This window comes from Gopherus flavomarginatus, chromosome 10, assembly GCF_025201925.1.
Source record: "Gopherus flavomarginatus isolate rGopFla2 chromosome 10, rGopFla2.mat.asm, whole genome shotgun sequence".
In the NCBI taxonomy this organism is placed as follows: Eukaryota; Metazoa; Chordata; order Testudines; family Testudinidae; genus Gopherus; species Gopherus flavomarginatus.
Window position 1 is genome coordinate 32,928,856 of NC_066626.1, and position 11,472 is coordinate 32,940,327.

General features: G+C 44.6%; 1 protein-coding gene across 1 annotated transcript in view; it reads right to left on the minus strand.

Annotated features, from left to right (window-relative positions):
- The window catches only part of ITGAV (integrin subunit alpha V), a 76,387-nt gene extending 70,946 nt beyond the window's left edge, over nucleotides 1-5,441 (minus strand). Inside the window, exon 1 of the mRNA XM_050916402.1 lies at nucleotides 5,259-5,441. Within this exon, the coding sequence (XP_050772359.1) occupies nucleotides 5,259-5,416 (158 nt within the window). The 5' untranslated portion in view covers nucleotides 5,417-5,441. The remainder of the gene's footprint in view (nucleotides 1-5,258) is intronic.
- Nucleotides 5,442-11,472: the final 6,031 nt, after the last annotated feature.

An 11,472-nucleotide genomic window follows, 5' to 3' on the forward strand; every position in this document is an offset into this window, starting at 1 on the left:
GCCTTGCTACAGAGTACATCAACAAAAAGGGCTACTTTTATGCAAGAACTGGTAGATCACTGGGAATGCTTCACTGACATCAGTGTGGTCTGGTCAGGCAAGGTGCATGATGCTCACATCTCTAAGAACAGAGGGCTGTTCTGAAAGCTACAAGCAAGGACTTTCTTTCCCAACACGCAGATTGCTATTGGCAATGTTGCAATGCCAACAGTGACCCAGCCTGCCCCAGCCTTACACCGACCACCTTGACAGATTCGACTACCAGCATAGTATCTGTGAAGCAAAGGGTGAAGAGCTGCTGCCAGGATGTAGGGCAGAGATAGAGCAGCTGTCTGCTGAGTTTGAACAGCCAGATACAGGGGCTATCAGAAGAGGTTAGCATGGAGATATAGGAGCTATATCAGGGAAGCTTTGGAAGAGCACTTTAACAGCGAGTCACAGTAAGACACTGTGGCGTTGTGTGTTCCAACTGGCTCTGCAGTTTGGGGACCTGTTAGGAACTGTGTGATGTTTGATGCACATCTATGATCATAAAACAGGCAGTGTAGCTACAAATTTTGTGGGGCTTGCTGTACATTTAGGATTGATAAACACAAGGTCACAATGATCCTATGAGTTGTGTCAGAGTTTACAATAAAAACTAAGTGGGTGCTCTCATTGCTGCCAGGCACTCTGCAGCATATGTTCAGAATTAATGAAGATGAATTATTTTCCAAACAATAAAGTTTTATTGAGTAACAAAAAATGCTGCAAAAATTATGTGCAAGTTAAAAATAAACACATTAAAGCCTTAATACATTTATGAAGCAGAGCTTAAAGAAGCTATATCAAGTGAAGAGTAGGTGACAAAAAAAAAACAAAAAAACATTCTACACAGAAGCAACAAAAAAGGCTCAGGAGTCAATGATCCATGTCACAAGCTTGGCAGAAATCATACACAGTAAAAGCTGCATTATCTGGCACTTTACCAACTGGAAAGCTCTATAAACCAGCATTTCTGATCTTCACTGAAAGTCTGGTTTATAGTCTGGTTGGCGCAGGGCTGGCAGGTTCCCTACCTGGCTCAGTGTGGCTCCCCAGAAGTGGTGACATGTTCCTGCTACTCCTAGGTGGAGAGACAGCCACAGGGGCTCCGTGCTGCTGCTCCCCACTCTGCCGCAAGTGTTGGCTCTGCACTCCCATGGGCAGAGACCGCACGTAGAGCCGCCCAGCCGTGCCTCTGCCTAGGAGCAGCCAGGGACATGTTGCCACTTGTGAGGAGCCACCTGAGATGAGTGCTGCCAGGATCCGGCACACCGCACACCCTCTCGTGCCCCCAACCTCCTGTCCCGTCCCGCACCCAAACTCTCTTCCAGAGCCCACGCCCCACACCCCTTCCTATGCCCCAATCCCAGCCCTGAGCCCCCTCCTAAGCCTAAACTCCCTCCTTCTCAGTCAACTGGAATTTTTGACTTAGCGGCACTCCCCATTCCCCCAACATGCCAGATAACAAAGCTTTTACTGTAACATGATTCAATATTGATTTCACTAAATGCGTTTTCCTAATCATAATGAAAAACAGTTTTCTTGAATTTCTGCACAATGGTCCACTGAAGATATCATGTAGTTTGTTCTTCACTGCCTATTCTCTCTCTTGCACAGTGGTTGGACCAAATGGGCAAGCTATATTTTTACATACACTGTCAAGCTTCTGCATAACACAAAGGAAGAATCATGGATCTGATCCTGAACCACTGAAATCAATGAAAGCTTTGCTATTTAGCCACAAGCATGCAGTGGGGATAAAGTGAAGGCTAATTATGCAGTGCGTGACACAGGAAAATTTAGTACACAAGGGACAAGCTTCAAGATTTGTAATCAGTTTTTTGGAGGGGACTAAGGTTTATAACTTGTGCTTCATTCCATTCTTGACGTTAAATTTTCTGGATGTTAAACTTCGCAGCTCCCATTGGTCAGAACCAGTGCTCTGGGCTGAGGTAATGCGCAGAGTTTCCTGGCCAGTCTTCTGTCTAGCAGCTGAGCGAAGTGGTGTTACCGCTTCCGGGAGAGCCCCCCAGATAAGCACTGCCCAGAGCCTGCCTCACCCCATCCCGTGGCCCAAACCTCTGCCTTTTCCCACACCCAAACTCTGCTGCTACTGGAAGGAGGAGGCAGGGAGCCTGCCAGGGAGCCTGCCAGCCCCGCCTACCCGTCGCCCCCAACACCAGTGGGGGTCCCCGGCCACATGCCACCACCCACGCGCCCCCAGCACCAGCAAGGGTACCGGGCCATGCACGGCCGCCCACCAGCACCAGCAGGGGTCCTGGGCCGTGCGCCACCACCTGCGCTCCCCTAGCACCAGTGGGGGTCCCCGGCCACCCTCAAACCCTCCAGCACTAGTGAGTGTCCCGGGCCATCCCCCGCTAAGCAGCCGAGCTGCCCTCTCTCAGCACCCACAGGGGCCCCAGGCAGCCCCCCACCAAGTTTTATTCACTGGTATTTTTAGTAAAAGTCATGGACAGGTCACAGGCTGTGAATTTTTGTTTACTGCTCATGATCCATCCGTGACTTTTACTAAAAATACTTGACACAAAATATAGCCTTAATTATGATCACTGCTTTGTATGTATGCAATCTGGTGCAACTATCATGAAGCTGATATTTCAGAATGTGTGTCTCTTTCACAGCAAATAGATATGTTTATGAAACATGCAATACAGCTAATGATTCTGCAAACACTTGAACAGGTCCATTGTATAAAATGTAGGGTAGCACATAAAACCTTGATCCTGCAGAGTTATACATGTTCTTAACTTTAAGAGCATTAATAGTGAATAATTTCATTGAACGGGACATGCTTAAAGTTAAATGTTAGTAAATCTGCAGTACTGAGGCTTAATTTTGTAGGGTAAGCACACAAGATACATATTTTGACTGCATAACAATATAAAAACCACCAAGGAAAAGAATTCCCATACAGGATAGTCATGTGTCTCTCATTTGGCTGGTCATCTGGAAAATGCTTTAGAGTATTGGCAAACAAACACTATAGTAAACCAAGATCTTTTCCAATAAGGCATTAAAAGGTCACTCCCATTAAAATCAATGAGAAAATCCCCCATAATTGACTTCAATGGGAGTTGGATCAGAATACAATAGGAAAGTCTAATGTGTTTACATATTTACTATTCTTACTCAAGATATACAACTAAAGATAATAGTATAAAACTTGCAGAATGAAGACAGCACAGAAGAGTGTTGCAACATTTACAAGTTAAGGCAGGGTGACTTCTACTTAACAGGAGCAACAAAGAATGCAAACAAGGCTGATACTTTACAAAAAGTGTTACTTAATATTTATATATTTATAAACAAATTCTAGCTACTAAAATCAAGAGATGAGTAGGAAAAATCACCCTGTATGTTAGATATATGCTAATCTTCTACCTCTAAAGTTGATTTCTGGAGGAGTGAGGAGGGCACAAAAAGGGAGAACTATAATGTGTATCCCACCTAAGAAAGATCAACTGTAGTATTATAATTAATCTAAGAGTTGATAGAAGAACTATGGAACACTTTTGTGAATCACAAGCTACATCATTCTGAATCCTTATTTTAAGGTGCCAATTAAAATCAGACTGCAACTTCTTCAAATCTCACACTTTCAAGAAGAGCACATGATCAATAACAATCTCTAGAGCACTTTTGATCCTTTAGAACCCTCAGATACTTCACAAAATTCAGAGATATACCACTGAAATACCTCCAAGTTTGCAAAGAACTATAGCAATGAAGTCAAACAGCTTCATACACAACACTGGAGTGGGAAACAGATATGCTGATTCAGTTGATAAAGTCATTAGAAAAAAAAATCCTACATTTCTGTTAACTGCCAGGGGAGCTACTTGGGCAGATTTTTAAAACAGGATACTCAGTGTTTTGTATGCAACAATGCGAATACAAACCCATGCCTAGATTTGCATACATAATATTTATCATGGATTATGACAGTCTTGCAATACTGTTAAGAAAATTTTCCAGTTCAAGCACAAAGTCTATGCCCCTGCCCTTAACTATGATGAGTAAGAAAAATTATATTTTGCACACCAGTTTTAAAACAAAAGTGAGCTATCCTACGTTTGCAGGGAGTAGAATTTTGTATATCCAGGTTGTGCACACAGTCATGGTAATTGTGTATGCCTATGCAGACACACATAAAAGGATCTGGTTTAAAAAATGGCCCTTAGTGCCCAGGCAGTACAATTTTTAAGGTCTCATTCAAAAGCCAAGTCTATAAATTGAACTGCACAAGATTCAGTCTGGGCCTAAGAAAACAAAATGATTTCTACTGATTTAAAGTGGGCTCTAGATCAGTATACTCTGGAAGAATGAAGGGATGATCCCCTCCACCTAAGATTTAAACCTATTGTTTCAGGGCCTCTATATATTTAAATCCTTAATGTTAGGCCATTTAGCCACTCCCCTCAAAGTAAACAGGCCTGCACTAATGCCTGCCACCGGTTTTCTTCTGAAAGGCTTAATACAAAGAACTTGGTTGATTTTCTCCCAAATAAAAAAATAAGCTACAGTAGCCATTTAAATGCCTAGGTAGCCTCCTTTTAGCTTGGTCTTTGCTATTTTATTCTGTGCACTCCTGAATTACTTTTCTGGCTGACAAAGTTCTTCGACACAATTTGCCACAGGTGATAATGGATCAGAGTTTCAAAAGAAGAGTTTCTTTCATCCACCCAGTTGTGTGACTTCCACAGCCACTCACACACAACGCCCTCACTCTCTCATAGAAAGCGACCCTCAACATTGTACGCTTGGGATGCATCTGGTCAATCTCCAAACCACAGCGCAAGGAAGGGGTGGGTGGGTGGGAGAGCGGAGAGAGCCAGAAAAGAAATCAAGTGTCTAGAGACCCGAGCTACAGTAGAACAGGATGTTCGCCCGCTTCGGCGGACGGGGGAAGAGGAAGGAATGGGAGGCTTTGTTCATTTCACAATTCTCCCGGCCCTCCAAGGCTCCACCAAAGGTGACCAGATCATGGCCTGATTTGATAGTCACAGTCCCGGTGTCGGGGCTTTGTCTTATATAGGCGCCTATTAACTCCCTACCCCCGTCCTGATTTTTCACATTTGCTCTCACCCTGCCACCAGGGGCCACAGCCCCTCTGGGGACTCACACGGCCCTGGAGCCGCCAAAGGGGACCCAGGTTACAACATCCCCCCCCAGCAGAGTGCGGACCCCCGCCCGCCGGGCTGACAGATACGTACGAGGAGGAGTCTGGCGCGAAGAAATCCACAGCGAAGCCGAAGTAACTCCCCGCCGAGCCGGAGTAAACAGCCGGGCCGTCCGCGTCCAGATTGAAGGCGCCGCCGAGCGCCAGCCAGCGGCCCAGGAGCAGCAGCAGCAGCAGGCGGAGGCGAGCCATGGCCGGTGCCCAGGCGCCTGGCAATGCCCAGCGGCTGCCCGAGCGCCCGCCGGCCCCAGCAGCCCGAAGCGGAGCCGCGCCCGCGGGCGGAGGGACGCCTGGCAGTGCCCGCTGCCGGCAGGGACCAGTGTCCGGGGCGAGGCGAGGCGCGGGGCGGCGCAGGGCTTCCCGGCCGGGCGGGTCGCTTCCTCTCTGGTCGTGTTCCCGGAGCGGCTCTTCCCTGCGACGGGGGCTGGCGAGAAACCGCCGCTGCCTCCGCCTCTCCCGGCGGGTGACGCGCCAGGGCGGGGAAGCCGCGTCCTGGGGCGCTGGGGCGGAGCGGCCGTTCCGGGGGCGGGACAGGGTCGGTGCCGGCCATGGGGCGGGTGCTCGCTTCCCTCCACGCCTGCCCCCGCCAGCCGGGGGCACCTGCTGCGCTGCCCTTGCGCCGGGGCGCCCCAGCGCTGAGTGCCGGGCCCTGGGCGCCAGGAGGCCCGAGCAGCACCGCCCCGGGACAGGAGGAGCAGAGCAGCGGCAGCGCCCGAGTGCCGGGCTCTGCGCGCCCCAGGGAACCGCTTAGCAGCAGGGGCCGGTCAGTGCCACTTCCCGCCCCGGAGACGGGATGTTGGTCCGCCTGGGGACACTTGGGCTTAGGGTTTGCAGCGACTCTAAGCTGGAAAAAACCGGGACTTCGAGGATGCTCCTGAGCCCAGAAATCTAGACAGCGGCAGAATGTGCTGAGACCCTTGCCGATTTCCCAGGGCAGCTGCCTCAGAAAAAGGGAGGCTTCTGGGCAAACGTGGGGCACCTCTACTTAGTCAATTGCAACTGGACAGTCAGAGAAATGATGACAGCACAAAAACCCTGAAAACAGAACTGAGGGAAGAAGAGATATTTTTCTGCAAAAACAAAGAGTATACCTTAAAAGCTTCTTGGAACAGGGACTATCTTCATTCTCCCAGGGTGAAATCATGGCTTTGTTGAAGTCAGTGGTAAAATGCCAGTTAACTTCAGAGAGGCCAGGATTTCATCTTGTGTTTCTGTGGACAAATGCAAAATCATCATAATTAAGGGTTTTTTCTAACACATTTATTCTAACCCAAACGGTGGAATGTTTGGGGTAATTTGCTAAGGTTATATGGCTAATTTTGAGTAATTTCAGGATGGAAAGAAAATATATTTGGCACAGATTAAGAACTTAGATTTCTTAGTTTTAAAGTTTAATTGGTCATACACTTAAATCTTTAATGAGGTCAAGTGCCTCAACATTATTTAGAAACATCTGAGACTACAGATAAGGGAGAACTGTTTCACATTATATGTTTGGACTTTCAAAAAACCTGTGATGAATTCCCTCACAAGAAGCTATTAAGGAAAGAAAGTAGGGGAGAAGAGGGAAAGTGCTTTCATGTATTACAATCTTGCTGCAGGGACAGAAGCAGAGTGAGAATAAGTGGTCAGCTTTCAGCATGGCAAAAGGTTCAGAGTAGAGTGCCCTAGAGTTCAATAGTGGGATCATGTTGTTTGATATTATTTAGGGGGAAGTTGTATGGTCTGTGTTATGCAAGAAGTGAGATTAGGTGATTGGTCCCTTGTGGCCATAGAATCTATTAATATAGTTGTCAGTGATCTCAGGAGAAGGTTTAAGTGGTGAGGTCCACAGTTTGGAGACTGCACAAAATTTAGATTAGTCCAGACAAGAGAAGAGTCTGAGGAGCTTCAGAACACTAGGAGAATGGGCAACATGATGGCAGATGAAATTCAAGCAAAGTAATAAACATTGGAAGACATCATTTGCAACTATCCGTACACTGTGATTCGTTCAAAATTCACTTTAATCCCTCAGGGAAAAAAGGCCTAGGTCCCGTTATGGACACTCAATGGAAACCTCTGCTCAATGTAGAGTAATGTTCAAAACTCTTAAATAAAATGTTGGTTGCATACAAAATGGGATAAAGTACTGAAAATATTATGCTATCATAGCAATCAGTTGTACACCTTCACCTGCAATACTGTCTTCGGTGCTAGTTACTTGCTGAAAAAGAAAATACTGGCAATAAAAAAAGTTCAGAGACAGATGAATGTGGTAGGGAGATACCTAGAGGCACAGAGAGACTTTCAAATGGAGGAGAGATGGAAAGGGCTGGGGCTGTTTAGTTCAGAGAGGAGGTAAATAAGCGAGGGAATGATAAAGGTACATAAGATAATGACTGGTATAGACGCAGTAAAATGTGTGCCAAGTCTGGCTTTTCTCATGATGCTGAACAAAGGAGACATTGAATTAAACAGCGAGGCAACAAAATTGAAAAAAAAAACAGATAATTGATAAAAAAAAATCAATGTATAATTAACCTGTGGAACTCACTGTCACAAGGGCAATTGTTTTTCAGACTCCAAATAGGAATACAGTTACATTAGTTAACAAGCTGGCATCCTTTCGTCTGCAAGAGATGGTGGAAATTTCAGCCTGTGATCTAGATGGTTTGCAATGTCTCATGTCACTGAATAGGCCAATCTGAAATTTGCTTGATCTTTGGCAGTTATTGCAAATGTATGTATCTTGGTTGGGAGCTGCTTGCTTTCTGTGGGCTCTTTTCTCTTCAGACTGTAGGAGCCAGCTCCTGTCATGCATTTTGATACCCTGATGGAGATGATGGTGCCGCTTGTTACGATCACTTGCCAAGATTTCCCATTGGTCAGGATCAATTCCAAATTTAGAGGGGTTTGAATAAACAGTATCTGAATCAGGGTTCAGAAGAAACTTCCTCTATGAACATGTTATTTCAGAATTGTCAGAGTTTCGGGCACCTTCCTTTAAAGCATCTAGTACATACCACTAGCAGAGATGTGGGGGCAGGGAAGGTGTGGGTGATGCACACAGATACTGAACTAGGTGGACCTTGGGTCTGAGCCAAGTAAAAGCAAAGCCAATGACAGCAAATAATAAAGGCTGCACACAATATATTAGAGTTACCAGGTAGGTAGATATTAAGATATCTTAATAGATACATTTCTGATTTAAGGTCAGATAAAGAGTTCTGAGAATCCCTTCTAAAAAGAGGGAATCAGCAAGGAAATAAGTGTATGAAATACACCTGAAGATGGGGAGATTTGTATTAGTAGACAGCTCTTTAATCTGGCAAAAACATAAGATCCAATGCCTGGAAGCTGAAGCTAGAAATAATGCACTTATTTTTAACCGTGAGAGTGAGTAACCATTGGAACAACCTGCCAAGTGATGTGATGAATTCTCCATCACTAAGGGCTTGTCTACACTACCGCCCGAGGTCGATCTAAGATACGCAATTTCAGTGCTGTAAGTCGACAGCTGACACTCTCCCATCAACTCTGTTTGCATTCCTCATTCTAGTGGAGTACTGGAGTCGACAGGAGAGCGCTCAGCAGTTGATTTATCGTGTCTATACTAAATGCGATAAATCAACCCCCACTGAATCGATCACTGCCCGCAGATCCAGTGAGTAGTGTAGAAAAGCCCTAAGTATTTAAATCAAGATTAGATGTATTTGTAAAAGATGTTCTTGAGCTTGATAAAGGAATCACTTGGTGAAATTCTGTGGCCTGTGTTTTATAAAAGATCAGACTGAGTGATCACAGTGTTCCCTTTCGGCTTTAAAATCTGGAACTGCAGGTGCTCATCACCTCTGAAAATCAAGTGCAAAATGCCTGAAGTTGGGATTCAAAAAAGGGAGGTACCCAAAATTAGAAATTGCTTTTAAACATGTATTCTGTGATTCTGTGAATCAGCATCTATAAGTATTAGACTCTTTTTTTTCAAGTGGAAAACACATCCAATAGGAAATCATTCTTAAAAGTGCTAAATTTTTAAAGTGCTGTTTAAAAGATCTACGATTAATGTATCCACCATTGTTCCTGAACAAAATCCCTTTCTAAAGGAGGCATTTTAATGATTTATCTTTTGATAAAAGGCTTAATCCATATCTAATCAAATTAATTTATTAATATTTAATAGAGTCCTCTATTCTAACAATATTTGTCTTACTTTTCCTGTAAGATCCTAATCCTCTTAAGACCCTTTCACAAACAGGGAATATGATCTTTTATCCACAACCACAGTAATGAATCACATTTTAGGATTAGAATCAGAGTTTCCTGTTTTCTATCCAATATGATATCACAGTCTTCTCTTTTCTGTCCCAGCTAGTTCTCAACAACTCAGATTCATTGATCTCTGTAGTCTTTAGGGCACAAGCTAATAAGAACAAACTATATAAGGGTTCCATGGATTATCAGTATTGGAGATGGAGACCTCATCTAACACTAGATTAAAATCTAACAGAGAAAGTCACCTAAACTTTAAAAGGCATAACATAATATTTATCTCTGGATATAAGATAATTACATTATTATTGGATATATACAATATAAATTAAGTTAGTCTGAAGTCAACTAAAGATTGCCCAGATTAAGGTAGACTAAAAAGGGAAGATCAAGATAATGGTAACCTTTAGGAAAGTTTCAGAATCTATTTTGGATTTAATAAATATGGAGAATTACTATTAAAAGCATAGTAATTCTGCATATTTAAAGTCGCAGGCGGGTTCTGCCCTTGCTTACACAATGTAACCGAGCAGAATTTGAGGCGTAGTTTTGAGTAAATTTGGAAAGTTTGTCAATAAAAAAGCTCATAAATTATGAAAACACAAGTCAGTGCTGTTTCTCACATACACTGATCTTATGTAATATGAGCAGCAAAAGAGGGGGAAAAGAAAAAGAAGAAGAGTTTCAACATAAACCTTTCTTACTCCTGAATTGTTTTTTCCAAAACAGAAATACTAGGCTGCTTTTTACATACATAGAAATTGACTGATAATCTGTCCAGTGGGCCATTTATTCATTTAAACATACTAATATGGCTATGTTAGTTTGAGAAATGCTGCTATGCCTTGCCTAATTTATTCTTTCCATTCACTATACCTGGGAAACTTGGGATTGATTTGAAATGCACTATAGGGAAAGGATGAAGATGAGGGTTAGAGGAAAGGTCAAAAATTGGGGATTGAGCTGCCTGCGGGGTACTATGCTATACCTACTTTCTCTGCTGGACCCATCAGTGTCTGCACACTCACTCGCTCACTCATGCCCGTCACCCCAATCGGGGTATGGGCCGCCAACCACAGATCTCCAGAGTACTTTATCCTGGGCCATTCGCTCTAGCTGGTTCCAGGTTTAGCCCATTTTTTTGCTATCAGCCTGAAGGTCGTGCCGCCAGGTGTTTCTTGGACGGCCTCTTTTCCGCTTGCCTTGGGGGTTCCACCGCAGTGCCTGTCTGGTGATGTTAGTTGGCTGCTTACGTAGTGTATGTCCTATCCAACCCCACCTTCTCCTTCTGATTTCTTCCTCTGCTGGGAGTTGACAGGTCCTCTCCAAGAGGTGGATGTTACTGATGGTGTCTGGCCAGCAGATCTAGAGAATCCTTCTGAGGCAGCTATTAATGAAGGTCTGGATCTTCCTGATGGTTGTTTTGGTTGTCCTCCAGGTTTCAGCTCCATACAGTAGGACTGATTTCACATTGGAGTTGAACAGTCGAATTTTTATTGCCAAAGACAGCTCTCTGGAGCTCCAGGTGTTCTTGAGCTGTAAGAAGGCTGCTCTTGCCTTACCAATCCTTACTTTGATTTCTGCGTCTGTGCCACCCTGCTGGTCGATGATGCTACCTAGGTAGATGAAGGACTGCACTTCTTTTAGGGGGCTTCCATTCAGTGTGACTGGGTCATTGCTGATGGAGTTAATCCTAAGGATCTTGGTCTTGTCCTTGTGAATGTTGAGGCCAACCTTGATGACATGGCTGCCACTATGTTGGTCTTCTCTTGCATCTGCTGTTTACTGTGCGAAAGGAGTGCAAGGTCGTCAACAAAGTCCAGGTCATCAAGCTGGGTCCACAACGTCCACTGGATTCCATTTCTACGCTCGTGAGTGGATGTCTTCATAATCCAATCGATGACGAGGAGAAAGAGAAGTGGTGACAACAAGCATTCTTGCCTGACTCCAGTTTGCATCTGGAAGCTGTTAGTAAGCTTCCCTCCATGGGTCACTCT